Below are 23,068 nucleotides of genomic sequence, written 5' to 3'. Positions count from 1 at the left end.
CAACCGCAGTCGAGATTCCTGACTACTTTATTGAAATGTTCAGTGGTTTTGCTCAGCCTGTTCAAGAGACTGTCAGGATAATCATTTTAAATAGTAAGCCATCAGTTCTTTCCAAATCCTTACCATAATCACATATCAGTAATCTACAACTAGACCGCGAGGACAGTTGGTATGATTGCGCGTGGCTACCAGCGCCTCTAACGAAACAAAAGAGAAACAACAGAAGTAAAATTTAGCTCCGGAAACTGGCGAGTTCTGTCCGCGCGCGCTACAGATATTTTTGCCTGCTTCTCTGATTTTCGTATGTTTCAGTTAGAGTACGCATCTCCTTCGAACTACTTAGGTCTACGACTACGTGTTTCCCCTTAGCGAAACAGAAATTTCAAGTGTTTCTGTCAAGCTGTAGAAGATTTTTCTGTGTTTCGCGTATTCAAAATGCTCCCACCGTGTGGCCAGAATACTTCACGTGTTACAGTGTGATCTGTGCTCCTTGAACGTGTTTCGTGTGTTTTCCGTGTTCTCTGACAATGCCGTATCACTACTCCTACTTCTATAGCAAGGCAGTCGCCGACAATGACGGCAACGTACGGACCTACAACTTCCGCAAGGGGTGAGTTATACGTTTTTTACACGAAGTGCTTAGTGAGGACGTATTATGAGCTGGCCGTGTCTGTCCGTCCAGTTGTCTTCTGTGGTGTTATATCGTGTAGTCAGGCAGATAGTGACCGATGTTTCAGGGGAGCTTACTGTCTCCATCATCAGTTTGAGTTAGTTACTCGACTTCACGCATGTTCTCTCCGTCGTTCGCATTGTCACGGGTTTGCGTTAATGAATCTTGTAGCTTGTCTTAATGACGATGACTGATGAAATTTATAAAACACGTTTTCTGACATCAACATTCAGGGTGAGTGTTCGCAAGTTATGTAAGCGGCCCGTTCAAAACACATTGGCGAGCCGCGTGTTGAGACATTGGTAATGCAAGTATCCGACATGCCTTTGAAAAATATCAAATCTCAGGGAATGAAACGAGTTTACAATTTCATATTTGTTTGAGACGTGGCCTTACTCTAAAGTAGGGTTTCTAAAAATACGGCCCGCGGGCCCCATGCAGTCCAAAGTGTTAATTAATCCATCCCACGAGCTTGGATTCACGAGTCTTGGCATTTTTATTCAGAATTCTTATGTTTACCAAACACAATAATCAAGGCGTGCATGAATTACATCTGACAAATAATGCGATATTGCATTAATCTTATTTAATTATACCACAATTTTGTTGTTGTTTATATCTAGTTATGATTCATGTCCGGAAAAAATTAAGTTAGACTAAGAATACTAGGAAAATTACAGGAAAATTCCTAGTTTTTCAGTTCATTTTACTACGTATTAATACTAGAATAGCGTATATTTATAAATTCAGCGTCTATGTTTTAAAGAATTTCCGGTCCTTAAGTCAGGCCCGCCAACATAAAAATTTATTGACGATGTGGCTACATGTGAACAAATTTGGAGATCTTGCTCTTAGTGAAGGACACTGAAAGCAAAGTTCTCTCACCTAAAAGGATAAAGTAAGTATAGAAAAGCCATTTCCCGCTGTGTTGCAGTGACCCGCGGGTAGCAGACGCAGGACAGTCTGACGTGTTCTGGACTCGTGGTACTTACCGCCTGCTGTCGCGTCTGCTTAAAGGGGGATGTTCGGGCTCAGGCGACGTGTTTCACCCTGCGCACGCCATATTCAGAGTGAGTGCACAACCCTCTTTTTATTATTATTATTCCTTCCATTGTGAGTCTTCGCCGCCTCCATTCGGAGGTTTTCTTGGTCTTTGAAGCGTGCATTTGTGAGTAGTGAGTGACAAGCCCACTGCCTCTGCACAGTTTCTGCTCAGTACTGACTTGACTGCTAGAGCCATCTAGTAGAGAATCAGGAGAGACATGGGTGAGAAATGGCCGCTGAATTTTGCTTACGAAACATCGCGTTTATGCTCGTAAGGTCATTTTACATGCCGTAAATCTACGACATGGGATCGCCGGCTTTAATTCCCCTCCGAACGAAATTGTTTTATAATTAAAATTATAGAAATTCTCTGATTTAATACCTTGTTTTGCAGATTTTATTCTCTTTCTAATCTAATTGACTTAATTTAATTATATTTTTATTACAACGACATTGATGTATTCATTAGAAATTTGTTTTTGAGAACTAACTCATATAATTTTTTTCTAATCTGTTTTTGTTTTGTTATGTTTGTTATTGTGTTATTCTTTTGTGTTGTGACTGCAATTGGCCTTCTGACTGTTGATACAGCACACGAACAATAACGAAATGAATTGAATTGTGACGGGTTGTATATGAAGTACTGGCGATGAGGGTGGCCCGGGCCATCGATGTGACCCACGATTTAGATTTAACTGTAATCATGAAATAATCTAACGGGCTTAGCGAGTTACTGATAGCATTGTTAAATAAATTTTAAATAAATAAAAATTATATATATGTAGAAAGTTTGTTTAATGCACTTACCAAATAATAAAAAGAATTTAATTGAAATATTTTAACAGTTTAGGACAGGAGCACAGCGTTTTTTTTAAATGTCTTACCTTACCGCCAGCTTCAGGTAAATGTTTGCTTCGTTGTTTTGAGTTTTATCTGCTTTCCAAATTCAGTTTTAAATGTTGCATTGTTCATGGGAGTAAAAGTCTTACTTCTATCCCAGACAATTTCAGTACAGTTCAATTCATAGTGATACTGAGTTAAACTACGAACATTATGCCACTTTTTCACCCACTTTGTGACGTCACATTTCTTCTGAAATTATTCGCAAGAACTATTAAATAGTTATTCAACATGAATATATTGTGTTGTCAAACTTCCTTAATATATACTTTTCTCCATGATTTTATGTCGACGTTATATAGTTTGAGCTACTTAAAAACGTCATTAAATAAACTATAAATGAGTAAAAAATTATTTTGTAGGCAATTTGTCTTTTGCGGCAACGATTACTGATTCAGACTAGGGGTAAACAAAAAGTTGTCTAATAAAACACTTCCAATGACAGTCACCTTCCATTTCATTGTACGTATTAGCTGTGATCTGTAGTTTCGCGTTCAGTACAAATCCTTGTTAATTTTCATGTATTAATACAAAACGAAGCCTGAGTTCTGTAGAAGGCTTTAAACAATCAGAGAGAAACGTAGTGCCCAGAAAGATTGCCTTGGGGCCTTAACTCTTTTGGACTGGCCTGTCATGTGTTAATTCACGACTCTTCATTCTTTAATGGCTTTGTTGTTTTTCCTTTTACAAAAAAAAAATCCCAGTCCTTTGAGGATAAGATCTTTTAAAAATTACCGCTGTGAAGACAGTTGAGCGTCGACGGTTGGATTTTAAAATAGAAGCAGTGGACTTTTAGCGTCGTCTCACTCCAAACGAACTCACTTCACAGCGAGTCCTTTATTATGTTGCAATGAACTTCGACTGTACTTTGCGTAATTTTTAGAACTGATTGTTATCTCACGCACGTACGTTCACTGCGATAACTTTCAGCCAGGGACGCTGTTTCCCAACAAACATCAATCCTAAGATCTCCATTTTGATTAATAACACACATTAAATATGTTTCCCAAAAGGTACGTAACCCCCGCGAATAGCGAGGTGTCCTGTATTTCATTTCGCTATTATTCACTGTTGTTTATTTTCTCTCCAGTTCGTTTTTGATAATACAAAATGGCGTTAAACATCTTCAACACGAATTCTGAGATCCGAAACCTTTTAAACGCCTGTGTCTTGAAATGTAATTTTATATCAAGATTATAATAACTGTAATGCATTCTGAAGAAGTAATTTTACGTAGTAAGCCATCTGACAGGTCGGATATTAAATAACCTATAAGTAAGATAGTGTAATTGCGTCATATTGTGAATATTATATCAATTATTTATTTTAATCCGTCTGATCACAATATAATTTTATTTAAAATTTCTTAAAATTAAGATAATAAAATATCATTCATGTTCCTTATCGATTGATCGATTTACATTTCGGAACATTTACACAACATGTTTCAGTTTTTATAAAACCATCATCAGGTGTAAAATATATCTAAGAGCTTAAAACTCAATTATGATTTCTGTAGTTTTTTGGTGATGTTTCATTATATTATACTATTATATTACTTCTGGACATATCGGGACACTCACTCCTACATCTTTGGCCGATATGTACATCTAATAACATTTAAGAAAAACAACACCTTCGCCCAAATATGGAAAAACAAATATAATGAAATAATAAACAAGGTAAAAATTGTCAGTGTTGACGATAGACTGAAGCTGGAATACACGCTCTGTAGAATTACTAACGAACGCAGGGCGATTAAAAGGTCGATAGATAAAGGAAATCGACAGCGGATGTGAAAACATCGATGTTAAAAAATAACACAGGATACGAGACACGACGTGTTGAGAGTCGACTAATATCGACCGACAGCTTACCATACTTTGAGTCAGTCGGAAGCTTTTTTCGAGTATCGATTCATTTAATGTTTACAGTACGGATTTACTGCAACTGAAACATTTGCTGAGTGATGAAAGATTTTATTATAGTACAGACTTTTTATATGTTTTTTAAGTTTATTTCAAGTAATATCCTCGGGGCGACACATCAGCCTTTGGCCTATTAGAAGCAAACGAATCTTGATTTAAACTGTGATACATTAAATAAAATATAATGTTAGAATATTATGACCTGTCTACAGTGTTTCGGATGCTGACTATGTCTCCGTCTTCAGGGAGAAGATATAGCTCCTCTCTAAGGCGTTCGAGATATGCAGTCCTAGGTGAAATTTCAGGTTTCACGGTGACGAGTGAAGATGATTGTCTAAAGGGATACGCGGCTCAGCATCCCAGATATATTTATTGTTGTTTGGACAATAATAAGGACGGGCCGGACTGAGCGGTTGGCTGTTGTTTGTTGTTGTTGGTTTACATGAAGATGGACACAGAACCAGACTCCGAAAGGTTGCAGACATTATCAAAACTTCAGACACTGGGAAATATCCAGCGTTACGTCATGATACGAGATAATTGCATTAACCCTTCAGAATTACATCAGATATCCTGAATTCGTTTACGTGGAAATCAGAGAAACGAACTCAGGCAGTTTAAATCGGTAGAAAATGAGAGGATTGCGTTTATGTGCTGTCAGAAACTACAGGCAGCAAAGCGGGTGTGGATTGGACCCAAGAAATAGCTCACACAGCGTGAGAAACCGAAATGTGTCATCTTCAGACGGAGCTGGATACATGCCCGTAGCCTATTGCTATAAGCCATGTTGACGTGTTTTTGTTAGTTAGGGCATAGACGGCAGCACCTGCTCTGGCCTGGATCCAACGATCTGTCTTAAAAATATTAACGGGCGAGCCTTGGATCTGGTCACGGACCCGTCTGTTATGGCCTGCTCAATTTCCGGCAAGAAACTGAGGAAAACCACAACGGATCATAGGATTCATGACCACAAGTCTCAAATTACGAAATTCTTAATGAGAGTAGAACCGAGTCGCTGGATATAATGTTATTGTATAATGACAGTCTTTGATACAGTAATCGATTATCGATCGATTGTCAATAAAAAATTCGGTGAGCGGAGGTCAAATAATCGAAGAGGATCACGGGAAAAAATTCCAGCAATTTGAGTGACTGAAAACAATCTCTTGTAGCTGTCAAACCGATCGTACGATACTAAAAAGTACACTTGTGAGATGATTCATATGCCCAGCGCGAGTGTTACTACTCTAATCTTATGACGAATGATTGATTGAGGGGTTCAGTGTCAACGCGTATAATGTTTAAGCAGTTTGTTAATAAAAACCAAGGAATTCTCGGCCTGTGTGACCACATACCTTTGAAAACCTTATCCAGGCTTATTTGTCGATGATTCATTTGGAAGTTTCTCTAAGTTGGTAACAAATTAAGGCAGCATTGCCAACTTCCGATAGTTGCGCATGGTTAAACTGACATGAAAGTTGTCTCGTGAAAGAACGCGAGTTCCAGGCGTAACCTTAATTGTGCTGTGTTATGAAATTTTCCGCTTCGTTGGTTGCAATGAAAACAGCGTTGCCAACTTCCGTGAGTGGAGAAGGGAGAAACTTACTCGAGAGCCTCAGTCAACATTATTAAGGAATACGAAGTTGAAGTGCGTTCAGTGTTGTAAAATTTTTACATATTCACAGTGTTAGGTTATTAAGTAACAACGCACGATTTATTCGTGTCTACTTACAGTTTAAAAGTGGGAGCAAAGCCTTGATTTTGTAGACGGTGACGAGTTGTGAGTTTCACTCTTCAGCCGCCATACGTAAGAATCATAGCCGATGAATGGCGATAAAAACAAATATCCCACTGCCCTTACAGGGAATCGAAATGGAGCTCTTTAATCACTTTACAGAGAGACTGTGAAGAAAATATCCTCTCCACTTTGTACAGTGTAAAATAAGATGGTAGTCTGAGTGTGCTGGGATGACCTTCACACCGAATACTATGAAGCCAAAAGTAAATGGTTTTCGAACGTACCTGTGCTGGAATCCTTTGTTCTCGCAATGCAACACCACACTGTCAGTCTGGTATCATGCGACGTTCTGATTGCTATCTTATCTTGAGCATAAAGCTAATCTGTGATGACCTGAAACTGAGGAAGTTTTGTGAGTCAACTCCACTATATGTTAACACATATTCTGTTTTGATAACATTCATAATTTAAACACGTCTGAACATAAAGTAACAGTTTCTAAATAACATTCTGGTAGTAAGAAACAAGGGAACAAATGAAGGAAATATTTATTTTTCTTATTTTTAGTTAAAAATAGTATTAAAATATATTAAAATTGTCCGTCAATCACAATAAAGTAATATAAGATAATTAAATGGTTAAAATATTATCCTTTGTTCCGTATCGAGTACTCGATTTACATATGGAACATTCTCGACATGTTTCGGTTTTCATAGAGCCGTCATCAGGTGTATGTTATAAACTCTTAATTCAATTACTAATTTTTTTAATTTTCGTATCATTTCTTCATTTTTCACATTGTATCTTATTTTTAGTATTATTTTCTTTAAATCATTACCACTTCTCTATTTTCCAGAGAGGATTATATTATTCACTGCTTCGTATGACTAAGACACGTGGTCTTTTGTCCTTAGGGAAGAACGCGAATTACAAATGCAAAATGAAAATAGAAAATAAATTTACCCAAAAGGGATGAATAAAGTGGGGAATAGAGACAATTACACAATGAGGAACTTTGTGATTAATATATGATCTCGGATAGATTTTTCTGCATGTAGAAAGAAACACACTTATAATTTTAGTGGTAAATTTGGGCCTTAGAAAAGAGAGTATAATATTAAAATGGATCTCAAATAAATATGTTCTCTGGCTATGAGCTTCTGAAGGGGCTTAGGACTTATCCATCGGCTGGTTGGCCACAAAAGGCGTTGACATTTCCCCTTCGTTGCCAAACTATGAAGTTTCTCAGACTTCTGTGGCACTTCCGTGGCGAATACTGCTTCATATTAATGACGTGCCTGAGTAGAAATCTGATGGCCTTTCCGTGACTTTCTCAGAAAATAATAGGTTACGACCATTTCCTTCTTTATTAACCTTCACGTGGTTAAATAGTCCACTATCGTACCTCTGTAGTTTATGTAGGATTAATCAATCTGCTACTTTGTTGTTAATAAGTTGGAATCGCCTTTAATGACTGAATTACCCCTGGTTGCATTATAGCTCATTAAATATGCACTTAAGCAACTGTCGATTACCTGCCGTGTGGGTGTGAGGTTAAAACAACGCAGATTGCTTGTTTCCGCGTTATCAGTGCTTCTTAGATCGTCAAGTGTTTTGATATATAATATAATTAATTCTCTTTTGTAGATCTGAGTGATTCATTGATTGATTATTAAGACGAAACAGGTCCTTAGTTTGTTATCCCAGATACTGAAGTACTTTGATTGTCTGACACGTGGAGTAACCGTTCCTTTCTCCTTTCGAGGAATTGCACGGCTCTATTGTACCTTTGGCGATGATGGGAGATTTGGGAGCCAAGCTCAGATGAACAGAGGCTTGTCTTCAGGGAATATTTGAACGCCAGCGAGTAGATTCGGATAGAGGCTTCCGGTGATAAGTCCCGTCTTTGCCGTGCGTAAATAAAGCATTTCGCTCAGACGACTAACACAGTAGCGTAGTTTATTTCTGTAGTTGACAGCCGCTCTTCGCCGAATCGAAAGACAAGATCAGTCTTTGTGTCGCCTTGACGGAATCTAGGATCAGAGTAAACTCCCTTGATATCCCAGCGTCGCCAGACTTTTTTCCTCTCTCCTAATTTTGAACGTCGTTTCTTGAACAAATTCTCTTATTATACTGCGTTCCAGGTGAGATGAGAGACGATACAAACAAAGTCTCGAAAGGGGAAGGTCCCTTACCCCATCCTAACTTTGTCCCTCATCAGGTGTCATTTCATATTACTGTTATTTCTTTAAAAAAGTATGCATTAGCAATTATATTATTCTTTGCAGAGCGTCATTTTGGTAAGAATTTATTACATAAATAGTGTTAAATGTTACAGTTATACATGCAGCTTAAGTTATTTTTGTATAAACGATTTGGGGTGGGTGAATATCTATTGGAACAGCGCGTTGAACAGCCAGTTAACGGACTACCCATGACGAAAACATTCTTTCGTGAGTTCTATGACTTGTAACAGTAATTTTTGTGAAGTCACAGTTATCAAGTAAGAGTTTATTTGTTCGTGAGGCCTGGTGACTGGTGTGTATATTATAAAATTACATTATATTTGAATACAATAGGCAGAGAGCATCACAGTAATAAAGAAAGTATCAGAATGATAGCAGATGTTTTCAGGACAGACAGTAACATTGCTGCCACGTGTTTCAAAATGGGTGGGAGGAGAGGGGAATTTGCTTTGATCGCCTCTGATCTTAGTTGGAATAGCCTATAGTCACACCAGCCCTCACTACAAAAATTCACAGGCGAGGGTTCATGACGTGGGCCTTGGGAGGCCATCGGCTGTAACTTATGAATGAGGTTAATGAACAGATCCGTGACTACAAAACAATCAGTATTGACTGAACTACACATGTAATCCGCCTAAAAATAATTGATTGTGAAAATAGCCAAAGTCCTGACCGATGGAATCGTGAAAATTGTTGAAGATTTCCGTCTTCTGGGTTGTTGCGCTGTGTAGTCTGGTCGATGTTAACCAACGTCTCAGAGGTCATACTGCCTCCATCATCAGGGCGATGAGTATGAAGATTTCTGTCTTCTGGGTTGTTGCGCTGTGTAGTCTGGTCGATGTTAACCAACGTTTCAGAGGTCATACTGCCTCCATCATCAGAGTATGAAGATTTCCGTCTTCTGGGTTGTTGCGCTGTGTAGTCTGGTCGATGTTTACCAACGTTTCAGAGGTCATACTGCCTCCGTCATCAGGGCGATGAGTACGAAGATTTCTGTCTTCTGGGTTGTTGCGCTGTGTAGTCTGGTCGATGTTAACCAACGTCTCAGAGGTCATACTGCCTCCATCATCAGGGCGATGAGTATGAAGATTTCTGTCTTCTGGGTTGTTGTGCTGTGTAGTCTGGTCGATGTTAACCAACGTTTCAGAGGTCATACTGCCTCCATCATCAGAGTATGAAGATTTCTGTCTTCTAGGTTTTGCGCTGTGTAGTCTGGTCGATGTTTACCAACGTTTCAGAGGTCATACTGCCTCCGTCATCAGAGTATGAAGATTTCTGTCTTCTGGGTTGTTACGCTGTGTAGTCTGGTCGATGTTAACCAACGTTTCAGAGGTCATACTGCCTCCATCATCAGGGCGATGAGTATGAAGATTTCTGTCTTCTGGGTTGTTGTGCTGTGTAGTCTGGTCGATGTTAACCAACGTTTCAGAGGTCATACTGCCTCCATCATCAGAGTATGAAGATTTCTGTCTTCTAGGTTTTGCGCTGTGTAGTCTGGTCGATGTTTACCAACGTTTCAGAGGTCATACTGCCTCCGTCATCAGAGTATGAAGATTTCTGTCTTCTGGGTTGTTGCGCTGTGTAGTCTGGTCGATGTTAACCAACGTTTCAGAGGTCATACTGCCTCCGTCATCAGGGCGATGAATACGTGAAAATTGTTAACTGTTGGGCCGAATACATTGTACAGAAGAGGTTACGTAGAAACCTTAGATATGCCTAATTCGGTCTAATTATCTTTCACATTTCACTTGTCTTCGTACAAAAGTATTGCAGAAAGGTCTGCCGAGCTTGGGAAGCGTTTATAGTGGAGTAAGAAACAGCCGGACATGGAAATTGCTTTTTCTAGACCGTAGAAGGCCTTGGGACCACGTGACAGCGGTTTGTACATTTGTAGCAGCAGTGCTGAAGGAACCATCGTGTTGTTAAGTCGCTTCAGAGGTACGGGTAGAGTGTGGATCGGCTGCGCTCTGTAAGAGTCAAGAGGTTAGTTTCTTATATGATCAGTTAGTGGTGTATTGGGACAGAGTTTGTTCGTAGTTTTTAAAGATACACTAGTCGACAACAGATGTCAGAAATTGTTGTCATATCACCGGCCATGTTGCTATGAGTAATGGAAAGTATTACGAATCGAATGCATCAATCCTGATGGACGACTTCTGACAGGTGTTATTTCTAATAAGTAACTTTGTTATAATGTTTATCAACAAAGACAAACAATTGTATTTCAATACAATACTTTTATTTTCCGTCGTTACACAAGCTTATTGTTAAAATCATATAAAATTTCACATAAAATTGTTACATTTTGAAGTTGACGACATGTTTCGATATACAATTCTATCATCGTCAGGTCTATCAAAATTAAAATTAAAATCTGGTGTATCTGTTGCTCTGCTTATATTGCTTTTGTTTTTATCCGTTTTTATTACATCTCCAGGCTTCTTTCATTTAATTTTGGAGACGCGCCTGGGTGCCTATATCGGGTTGTGTGTGAGGTGCGTGTCCGTTGTTATTGAATGGCAGACAGCAACTGTATTTCAATTCGTATTATTCTAAATAAATTTTAATAAACTCTGGTCGATTAATGTGTCTTTAAAATTCGTGACGTATACGCAAAAGAGACCTAATTTACGAATTACAAAACAAAAGTGTTGTGAAAACGGAACCGCTCGGAAAACGATCGGTCAAATCGACTGATCATCGCTGTCATGCACAGATCAGGACATCAAAAGTTACGGGTCGGATTCAAGTTTCACGCACATTGATGGAGAATACTCTGCGTGATTTTGACGGAACCTGGACCTGCAGGAAGTACGAGATTGGGCAGGAGAAGGCGGTGGTGAGTGATAGAGTAGCTAAATCATAATAATAATAATAAAACTGAATCTTGAGAACCTAATAGTTGTTCAGATGATCAGGAAGTTCCTCGCCTTTTGTGAAATGTAAACGTCCATCACCGTGTTCACAACAGCACACCAATGTTCCCTGTCCTACCCGAGATGAATCTTTCATAGTGATTGATTGTAATGACGTCTTTTCAAGCGATTAGCCTTGTAAGTCTTGGCTCATAATTTATAAGACACTGATATATAACGAAATTGCCTTCTCTAGTATCAAAAATCTCTTCAGTATTAAAGTTAGAATTTTTACGAAAATACTTAAAAGGAAATTTAAAAATATTAGTTTTGAAGGATTCATATGCAATGAAAATACACGAACTTACAGCTTATTTAATTTTCGAAATAAGGCATAATAATAATAATAATGGAGAAGAAATTTTTCACGTCGATCTTAACAATTTGTAAACCAAATTTTATTAGGATGATGAATTCAAAAATTACGAGATGAGTGGATCATGTAGCACGCATGGGAGCGATGCGAAATTCAGTAACATTTTGCTTGGGAACCTTGAAGGGAAAAGACCTATTGGAAGACTCAGGCATGGATAAGAGATAATATTAAAATAGATCTTTGAGGAGTAGATTGGGAAAGTGTGTACAGGATTCATCTGGCCTCGGACTGGGACTGATTGGAGGGTTGTTATCAACACGGTAATGAGTCTGGTTATTTAGAGGTTCGCCTTTAAATTGGTAATAATGTACCCCAGTCAGTTTCTGAACAATGTTGTTGCTACAAGCTTCTCGGATCAGTTTTTATCGATTGTTGCTTTCTTCTGTGTCAGTAGATACTTTACAAGTTCGGCTTAATGTGCTTAACATTCTATACGGCTCTGTGAGTGATCAGACCGCGGTAGGCTGTCTTTTACCTAAGACGCATGCGTACACATCCATGTCACGAGCGAATTTCGAACCCCCGGTTCCAGTTCTAAGACTGGCCAGCAGATTCTCCGTTCTCGCTTCATGGTCTCAAACGTGAGAACATCGTTGATAATGACTGGCGTTTAGACTGAGCCGCCACACAGTGCAGACGGAGAAGTAGCCTACGTAGCACGGCGTCGCGGTCATTTCATAGCTAGTGCGAATTTTACAGGCCTGTTTGACTCGCCCAGTCAAGTCACAACAGGTGAGGATTTCAACCATCGCTCATTTTCGCGTTGTTTCACAAAGCGTATAAAATGAACGCAGAATGCCTCGGTCATTTTTATGAATGAAATTTGGTTTTTAAGGTCTGTGCTTAATATTCCTGAACGTTATTAAGTTATGTTGATTGAATAAAAATCATATTTTATATCAATATCAAATTATTCAACGCAAAAAGCTTGTAGGTCACATTAAGGTATATAATATTTATGCCTAAATATCTCCCTGTATAAGAGCCCTGTTTTAGAAGTTGGTACTCACCAAGTCAATAAATTTCTTGCCTTTTATGGGACCTGGAAGTTAATTATGGTATTCCCTATTCTGAGTCAGATTAATTCAATTCAATTTAATTCGGAATATCCTACCACATTTTTAAATTACATTTTAATATTATTCTCCACTATACACGAGGGTCTTCAAAATCATTTCTTAATTTACTACTTTAAATATTTTGCGTTATATCTACGTCTGTTTTTTAAAAAAGTTTTTTTAAAAGACTTATAAAGCAGTAATATATAACAAATCTAAAACTTCTTGACGATGGTGAAGAGTCAATTGAATACAAATTTTCTTGGAGATAGGGATTAGCTCTATCTAGTGGGCCCAACTGTGTAGGTACCTGAAGACGGAGATAGAGTCCCATCTCCGAAACGTCGTTTTACGTTTTATATTTACTAGACGATGGATAATATCCAAGAAAATTTTTATTCAATTGAGTAATATATAAGACTATTGCCAAGGACATTCAGAATTTTTCTCAATACCTTGATTCTATTTACATAAATAATCTTTATCTGCAATAAATGAACATCAGTACCAACGATAGATGTAAAATTACAAGGAACGCAGACCTATTTAAAAATAATTCCAGGCTGGTGTAGACCCCTAGAAACAGAATGTACCATTGAAAACGCAACCAAAAAAGGGGTTACATTTTACAGTGCAAAATAAAATCCGGATTAGGTGTAATCCCGTGTTATAAACGCTCACAACCTCCCTCGTGACACGACTCAAGGTCATTTCTTGTGAGACGGCTGCGCAGTCCAATTGCGCAGAAGCTGTTCAGGTACTAATAGAACGCGTGTGCATTCTCGAACATCGCTTCGCGTCGAAATCATCTGCTGCTGTTCGTGAAAGATTTGGCAATACAAGGAAGTAGCGAATAAGACAGCCTTACACTGGCTGGTAACAAATTTTTGGGACACGAAAGTGTCTGTGTCTGACAAGCGCTCGTCAGGCGACAAAACAGCTGAAGTTACGGCCGTATCGATTTAAATCGATGCATCAATGGAATGCGACTGCAAGAAATCGATATCGCCATTGGTTTCGTCGTTCAGGGCGTGAAGTTGTTCCTTTGTCTAGGACAGACTTATCAGATATGAAACGTAGCGACTGTTTACCTCCGGTCGGGGGGGGGGGGGGGGCGGCTACTTATGGCGAAATGGGGCAAATCCTAGCCTTAGTTAGACGTCAAAGAAACTGCCGATAACCTGTTGTGGCAGGCGGTCGGAATTTAAAATACAAATAACATACTTATTTTTAAACGTCAATAAGGCTAGCTGTAAGGATGACAATTATTGGTGCATGATCAGGGGTGTATAAAAAAGCAGTTGTTGGCTGTTAGAGTAGAGTGTACTGAGAGGGCCATCCAGACACTTTAAATAAATTCATCTCCTTTCTTGTGATGACGCTGACAGCTTCATAAGAAATTATTGTAGCTGAAGATGTCTTCTGGGCTGTTGTGGATTGCAGTTGCCCTGATGATGAAGGCAGCAGGCATATCTGAAACGTAAGTAATTCCTGCAAGACTACACCACTCAACAACCCAACAAGAACCTCAAATCTCATAGCCTGAAAACAGATAAGATTTGGACATGAGTAATCCTCATATGTAAGTACTCTGTATATCGCGAAGTGTAGCTGTGATTTTGTTGGAAAGTTTCTTACCGGCACGCGATTGTCGTTATGGAAACCAGATACTGGTATGGACCTAGTGATGATGCCTGGTGCATATCAGCGAGGTACCACAGCCCAGCAATTGCTATTACCTGGAGCGTCAGCGGTGGAGACATACGTAGTGACTCGGTCAAATGAATCGAAATTCGTTCGGATACCGGAACAGGCTATACAAGGTAAAGCCCACATGATCTTTCGAGTGTTGGCTGTGTTATTGCCTTCCAGTGATTGGTTGTCGTTATACTGACTGTTTTTATTAAATTAATTTTTATTTTAAGATTATTTGTGTCGGTTTGGTTCAGGCATGGGACCTGTTGAATGATAGACTAGAAGATAACCACTAGATCGGTGTTTCCTGCAGTGAGTTCGGGAATGGATTTCAAGGTATACGTTATAGAAAATGAATTGATAAAAGTTCTATCTGCTGTCAGATGAACTGTAATATAAAGAACATCAAACAGATTTGTTAACACTGATAAAGCTCGTAACTTTCTGTACATTTTTTTAGCTTAACTGCATTGTCGTAGTGAGTTTCAGATAGAACTGGGAGAGGTGTTGCTACTTCTCAGTTCAAAATGTTTTGTCTTCCCATCTGATTTATAAGAACCTGAAAATTAAAGTATACAAAACAATAATCTTACATGTTGTTTTGTATGGGTGCGAAACATGGTCTCTCACTCAGAGGGAGGAACACAGATTGAAGGTGTTTGAGAATCGGGTGTTGAGGAGGATATTTGGGCCTAAGAGGGAAGACGATGGGGCGTGGAGAAAACTGCATAATGATGAGCTTAAAAATCTGTACTGCTCCCCCAGTATTGTCAGGGTGATTAAGTCGAGAAGAATGAGATGGGATGGGCATGTAGCCCGCATGGATGGGACGAGAGTGTGCACCGGGTATTGGTTGGGAAGCCTGAGGAGAAGAGACCTCTGGGGAGACCTAGACGTAGATGGGAGGATAATCTCAGGCGGGAGCTATGGGACATAGGAGTTGGAGACTGATTTTGTTGGCCCAGGACAGGGTCCGGTGGATGACTTTGGTTAATTCGGTGATGAACCTTCGGATTCCGTAAGCCAGCTGGTTGGTTGGGTCCACTATTTTGGAAGCCTGAGGGGAAGAGACCGCTGGGGAGACCTAGACGTAGATGGGAGGATAATCTCAGGCGGGATCTATGGGAGATAGGAGTTGAAGGAGACTGGATTTTGTTGGCCCAGGACAGGGTCCGGTGGAGGGCTTTGGTTAATTCGGTGATGAACCTTTGGGTTCGGTAAGCCATCTGGTTAGTTAGTTACTGGGAGGGGTGTTAGGTCGAATGGTTGATGTCTCGAAAGGACACTGCACTAGTCCATTAATTGGTTAATATCACTTCCATAGATGGACCTTATTACTCGTAGGTAAACAGCAATTGATTAGTGTTCTGCTTCGTATTGAGGATGTGTCAGGTTCGAATCTCGTCCCAGATACCGTTTCTCGTGGCAGGTTTTTCGTGGTTTCAGCAGACGAGATATCATGTAAATCATAATGATAACCGGATTTCCCCTGACTTTGACAGAATCAGGCAACTCTGTAAGGCATATTAAAAATACTTGGTGCATTAGTAATTTGAGACCATTTGGGGACATCGATAGAAATACGGATATTTGTTTCGACGATGTTGTAAGAAGATGGAAGTAAATTATAAGTGAATGAATTTTGGAAACTGTTGTATATGTTGATGAGATTTATATATCAGGATCGGAAATGACCTGAAGAAATGGATACAATTAAATATTATAATTTTCCTGTCGCTCCAAAAGAAACAACACAGAAACGGAGTTGCATGGTAGGCAGTCTATAACCCAGGGGTTAAAGATCGTTTTGGAAAATGAAACGAGTGAACGCATTCATGCTTATAGGTATTTAGGTTACATTGTAATAATTTTATATGTTATGACGTAGATAATAAAAGAGCAGTCTTTTAGCTGATGTGCGGCGTGATCCGTATATTACTACAAAGGAAGATACGAAAATGTACTCAGTTATAGTTGTATTTCATAAGGTTAAGGCCTCACCGGTTGAATTTTACGAATGTGAGGTTTGAACATTAACGAGAAGTTATTTACGAATACAAACAACAGAAAAAGAGTTTTTGCGATCCATCGTGGGGGGTAATGGATTACAAGAAGCGAAGGATATGAGAAATGAGCTAAATATAGTGTGTTCTGAAAGATGAGAAATAAATGGAAATTGCATTCAGAACGACAACCACGTAGTGCTGTGGTAAAACAGATTCTACATTATCGACTACGAGGGGAAAACATATTTTGACCAAGAACAAGATGAATGCAAGATGCAACCGGGACAGTCTAATGAGCCCAATCCGTGTAGCAGATGATGAAGAAATGTTATTCTTCAATAATATTTTTAATTTTATTTATTTAGACATTTTCTTAAACAGGATCTATATGACTGTGATATTAAAACACAGCATTTATGTCATATTTAAAGAGAGAATTTTATCGATCCCCAAGAAATTTTGAAAACACGATTATCTAAATTTGATGAACCAGAAAAGAACGCAGGCCCTACAATAAAAAAATATTTCCCTAATAGTGTCTTCAAGATACATGAATCTAACTAGATTCCTAAACCATAATAAAAAGAGTTTAGTATTATTTCAGTATTATTAATATCTGTGAGCTTGTCTTTGCATTGATACTTGGCCAATAATATTTTATGTGCCTTTATGTTATAATCCTGTGAATTAGGGTTTACAGGAAGGAATGTAAGCATTAAGGTCTCGTTAAAAATATAATTCACTCTCCACTAGTAAAATTTGTCTTAAAATTTCGTCATATTGCAGGTCAGAAAACTCTGATATCCTTTACACCACATATTATGAAGAGAAGAGTGTTTAGAGTCCAAGTTTTCTTCTGCACGATTTGTAGTAACACAGATTCAGAATTGGCATTTTAAGCGTTCTTAAAATAGAAGTTGCTAAGGAAGTTGGAAGGAAAATAAATAAATTACAACACTTCAACAGTGACTGTTGTAGCTGCAAAGAAACCCACTGTGATTTCACAATTTTTATTTATTTTAAATTTTCTTTTCGGTATCACAACAAATACTTCAGGGACAAAGATAGATGGCGTATGATGCTCTGAGATAGCGGTATCGATATTCAGGGCAACATCGACAGTTGACATGGATATTATCTATTTAAAACTGAAACTAAATGATAGAATTTTAGAAGCTCTCATCCTCATGGTAGGAACATGTCAGAAACCCGTGCTCTTGCAAACACTGTAAATCAGTGGTATTCAACCTTTTTTGTTCGCGTTATCGTCTTAGCCAACATCTGTTCATTTCTGATTATTAATTTATTTATATCACAAGACGCTGTATAATCAGAGCTTCTATCAGCGTCGTGTGGAAATATATATAAAAAAACGTGTCAAATACTATAGTTGGGGCGAATCTATGCGCTCGACGTCATGAGAATTAAAAGACAAGTGGATCAGAGGTTTGGGAGGGGTAGCGGCCATGATGCACTGTCCACTCGAAAAACATTTCCCAGCGGCAGTACTTTGCTTCTCGCTGCCTCATTTCCTGGGCAGGTAATGTCTTTGGTTTACGTAGTACAGTCCGCGACTGTAATCTTGAGACTCGCAAGGAATGCAGTAAGTCCGCTGTCCGCCCTCCTTCACCCCACTTCCTCTCCCCTCAAGTCTCAAGATTACAACCGTGGACTGTATGAGGGTTTGTTTACATTGCACCGGCAAGTTAGTGACGTAGTGTCGGTTAGTCGATTGAGAGAAAGGAAGGGAAGTCATAAATTCGATATGAGAAGGAAGGATGTGTAATTATAAATGCACTCAGGCTGCTAAGATCATCACGGAAAGACTACGATATCAAGTTGATAAGACTCTGAACCTACCACAATCCGCTGTGTTCTGTTGCCGAAGTCCCAATGACTAGAAAGCCTCAGTTTCGTGCTGTGTGTAGATGGACGTAGAAAGAGGCGAGTGATTGGTTCTAAGGTCGCGTTGCGTACTACGGCGACTTGGCGGTGGCCTCTGGCTGGGGCGAGGGGAATAACATCCATTTTGATTGCTTCCAGTCGCCGCCCACGTGTTCCTGGTAAAGGAAGAAAGAAAATATCGCAGACTGGGAGATGTGGCGATTTCCTTGTTGTCAGAAAGCTTATTTTCGAAGCACATTTATGAATCTTTCGCTACATGAAGATACATTTATTTTGTATGGTCCCATTGTTGGCACATTTTTGGAGTTTTAATCCTCTAGTACTTTTGTAATCTTGTTGCTTCGTTGTCATTTAAGTGCAACAATTACTTCTGTATTTAGTGTTGACTTCTGGAAGATCATATCACAGAAAGAACACTGTACAAGCATGGAGTGACACACGTGGTGTCGTCTTCGACTACCGGCATGCTCCCCCGGGGCAAAACATTTTACTAGTGTTTAACAGAATGACGCGGCCTGCGTGTACTGCAGAAGTGCGCAATGCGGAAAACTGGTCCCTTATCCTAAATAAATTTAGGTCAAGTGAGAGGCATTGCGTGCTGTTAGAAACGATTGAGTTTTGAACAGATATGTGTTGTTACAACCTGTGTTCGAAATAAGTTGAAATTTGTTGTATAACTGAATACATTTCCATTAGTTATAAAGCTACCACTCGGCCGACATAATTCATAATAACCCACACAGCACCACCTGAGTTTGCGACATTGGGGAGGGACCCGAGCAGAGATTGCTTGCAGGACGTTTGTCAAAACGGTCGTAGGTTGCCATGGTTACGACATGTCACTCGATGTTTCAGCACTTCGAAGAATGAGACGCAGACATCACAGGGAAAAACAGGGCGGGTTCAACAATGACAATGACGTCAGAAGTATGATATCGCAGAGAATGTCTGTCTGTTGAAGGTTTTCCTTCCGAAATCGATAGATCGACTTCAGGTGCCATTTAGTGTAGATTGTGTTAAAGACGGGCCTGAAACCACGTTCCTGAGGGTTAGATTCTCGGGGAAACTGATACTGTTTCAGAAAAATGAAACGGTTCTGGTGTCCAACTAGACTAAGTCAGCATACAACTCACGGGCACCAAGGATATTTATTTAGTGTTCTGTCTGACGACAGGTCCATATGAACAGGATCCTTCCATCCTTTTCTCGGACTGGGACCTGTTCATATACGTTCTTGGCAGATGATCCAGAAGTGGTTTGCCATTGCCTTCTTCTGTGTGTGAATGGAGTAATTGTTGGGATGCCACGGAGAAACCGGGGAAGCCCCCGGAGGAAAACTCCGTGTTGCCTAGACCACGGCCTTGCCCAACACAAGTTATAAATTCGAACCCGAGACCCCAGGATTACAAGGCCAGCGTTCTAACCGCTAGACCACCGTGGCTACCAGGGATATAAAGTAGAATAATTTATTAAAACGAATTTGCAGTTCGTTAAACAAGCTACCGTCTTACGCATACAAATGTTACTTCTAATAAGTAATTTTATTTGACAAATCAGTCATTAGTGAGGTATTTGGCATTGATTTTACTTTAGTAATCAAGTTCAGTTTCTATAGTTCCTATTCGTAAGGATCTCTCCAAATGTTTATCAGGGAGACATGTCATGGCGGTTCTGAACTTCACTTGTTTTTCCCCATCAATTTGAACCGTTGCTCACACCAACAGTTTCTGCCAGATACTGACGTCATTAACAATGAATATTTAATTGTATCACTAACTCTTTTACACTAAAGAGTACAACAAAGAATGCTTGTCGAACAAAATAAACGGCCGACCGCTGGTTCAGAAACCCTGGACCAATTGCAGTTCATCAGACGCTCCGTAACCAGCATATAGAACCATCTATCATTAGTAACCTGAACTACACTTCTGCCCCCGTGGAGAAAGGTGGCTGGATAAAATGTATCACGTCATTTTGTGTGGTTTTCGAGGTTGTGTCGATGTCAATGTTAAACCCAGTGCGCAGCTGCAATGACGTTACGATTAGTTGAAATCATCAGACAATGTGTGTGTCTATTGTGTGAGTCAATGAATGTTATCTGGATCGGAATCTTGCTTCTTTCATTTATCTAGTATACTGGTTACCAAACAAGGCTGCGCGTACCGAGGTGGTGCGCGAAACATTGAAAGTGAGAACGGTTCAAAACTAAACTTACAACTGATAAAATTGTCTGTGTACTTACTTACGTTGTAAAACCCATAAAAAAGTAGTTCATTTAACTCTGATCAAGCAGCCCAGATGTCTTAGAATTTATTTGTTGAACGTGTCATATTTAATGACGGATTTTGGTGTGATTGGTGAAGGCTTGAAATTAAAAAGGGACAAAGAAATTCAAAACGCGTGTTGATTATTATTATCAATTAATATTATCTCAGTTATTTAGTATAACCTAAAAATAAAGACGTGCATTGTACCTCGAGGTCTCATGCATAAAATCAAAAATAATAAGCCTAATACCATCGGAGAGACATTATTACTTCCAATAATCATTAAATGTGCGAAATTATGCATTGTGAAAAATATGTCGGAAGTCCTAAAAAGAATTATTCCCTCTGATAATACACTTTTTCTACGCATCGAAACGATGTCAGGTGAAGGAACAACTGCTGACCAGGATTAAATGCGGTCCAAAATTTACTCTTTAAATCAACGGATCAACAGACATTTCAAGATTAACTCAGCTGTCCAGGAAAAATGTCATGTTCCGCTTTCAGAGACATGGACCGAATGACTCACAGGTTAAGATATTTATTTCTTGGTTAAACTAAGTTGGCATCTGTACAGACGCTTTGACAAGCAGAGCAGGGATTTGCGCATGTGCGACGTACACATTGCTGTGGGGCTCATAGGGCCTACTACCCGTTGGATACTGGGATAAACCATAAAATGCTGAATTACGTGGTGTTAAGTAATAAGGGCATCTTTTACCTTATCTAAAAAGGTCACTCTGTTCCAACTGCTTTCCATACACATTTAATTCCAAGCCATACAACTTCCGTAGTTGATGGAGACTCATCAAATAATTAGATATTTTTCGCACAGTAGTCATCCAATTGAACAACTTATTCTGCATCTTGATTCTTCAGTAGAATTTCGGGAAGTAGTAGTCCAAGGATATCTGAAAGTGCATGCTTGGACGTAGAGTCCATATGTATGCGCTTCGATATGGAATTATAACCCTTGTTGGCATTGGGGCGTTGATGACGTGTTTCTTCATAGTCCGCTGAGTTCGCTACATTCAGTTCACTTGTCTCTGTGCTGTAAGATAGGTGTGTTGTGTGTCTGGCAATTGTGAGGCCAGCAGGCCTGTGTGCTGTTCCTGAACCAGTCCCCAGCGTACCACCATTTTGTCTGATAGGTTCGTTTGTCATGTTGTTCTATCCATTGTGTTTGTTTCTCCAGTATTTCCAGTGCGGCACGTGAAGTGGTCGTGCGTGTGTGTGTGTGTGTGTGTGGGGGGGGGGGGAACTGCTATACAGTATATGAAATTTGAGGTTGTAATGCAATGATAATGCCGATTGTGGTCATCTGTGCTGTGAAGCCATGTGGTTCTCTACCGCTCTGTTGATGGAGGCTGTACGTTCCTCCGAAAATTAGAAGACGACGCCACAATCAATAAGACCACACTCGACAGTTATACAGTACGGTGATCGCGTAATTTTTACCGTTTTAATTCGAGTTTCTTTGGCCCGGGGGGGGGGGGGGTATTAGCGCTATTCTAACTCTAAGTGTGTGTCTGAAATGTCGAAGAAAACCGAATGGTCTTGTACTTGAACACGACCCTGGGCCCCCCTGAGAGGTTAAGTGATAGCACAGTGTTTGTTGGTATAGAATACTTCGAGGAAATTGATCAAGACGTCTTACTGCATGTCTGAAACCGATTTGTGTGAGCGGGACGCAAATGGCACGACCGCTTCCTGTCCGATATCCACCCTCAGTACTTTCTTTGAATGTGTGCAAGGGATAACTGTACCCATAAAGTTGGTAGGAGTGTTCGGTGCCTGAACTACCCTCCAGTGTTGGCATCCTGTCACTGTATCATCGCCCGTTGATAAATTATAGTTGTCAGTCAATAAATAAATACATTTTGTGATTCAGAAAATATTTTGGTTTGAATTTGTGTGCAAGTAGGTTCCTGATCGCAGAGGCGTGTTAACGGAGGTTCAGTGTCGTTTCCGACAATGGAAAGGATGTGTTTTTAATGTTAAGCCACATAAAGTGACAGTTGTTTCGCTTTAACTTGTGTTCGAACTGAATGAGACGGAACATCTCAAGGCCATCTGTGTGTTTATAGATACAGTAACATCTCCATTTAGACGTGACGTGTTTACATCGCATACGTCATTACCGTATACAGAGTAATTCGTTATTGGTCTTTATGATTCAGAAAATTCATTGTCTTAAAACGACCATGTGCAGACCAAAAACAAAATGCGTTTAAGACACGGTTAGTATCTGGTAGTAAGACAAGCTTTTTGACAGCAGCACAAATTCGGCCCGAACTAGATACGTTTAACTACACAGACC

General features: G+C 39.5%; 1 protein-coding gene across 11 annotated transcripts in view; it reads left to right on the top strand.

The window, feature by feature from the left end:
* The first annotated feature begins 235 nt into the window (after positions 1-235).
* CalpA (calpain A) overlaps positions 236-23,068 on the top strand; it is a 75,057-nt gene continuing 52,224 nt past the window's right edge. For 3 of the 11 annotated variants that reach the window (XM_022080218.2, XM_022080215.2, XM_022080213.2), the window contains exons 1-2: positions 236-610; positions 1,605-1,740. In XM_022080218.2, the coding sequence (XP_021935910.2) occupies positions 528-610; positions 1,605-1,740 (219 nt within the window). In that variant the 5' untranslated portion in view covers positions 236-527. Of the gene's footprint in view, positions 611-1,604; positions 1,741-10,420; positions 10,510-11,242; positions 11,366-14,595; positions 14,699-21,754; positions 21,900-22,042; positions 22,183-23,068 lie in introns of those variants that run through there. The other 8 variants (XM_087353849.1, XM_087353846.1, XM_022080214.2 and 5 more) reach the window with 7 other exon arrangements.

This window comes from Zootermopsis nevadensis, unplaced genomic scaffold (assembly GCF_977971745.1).
Source record: "Zootermopsis nevadensis isolate Lab colony 2312 unplaced genomic scaffold, Znev_1.0 Znev_ptg000022l, whole genome shotgun sequence".
Classification (NCBI taxonomy): Eukaryota; Metazoa; Arthropoda; class Insecta; order Blattodea; family Termopsidae; genus Zootermopsis; species Zootermopsis nevadensis.
The sequence above is the reverse complement of the archived record's forward strand: the minus strand, read 5'-3'. Positions and strand labels throughout refer to the sequence as shown.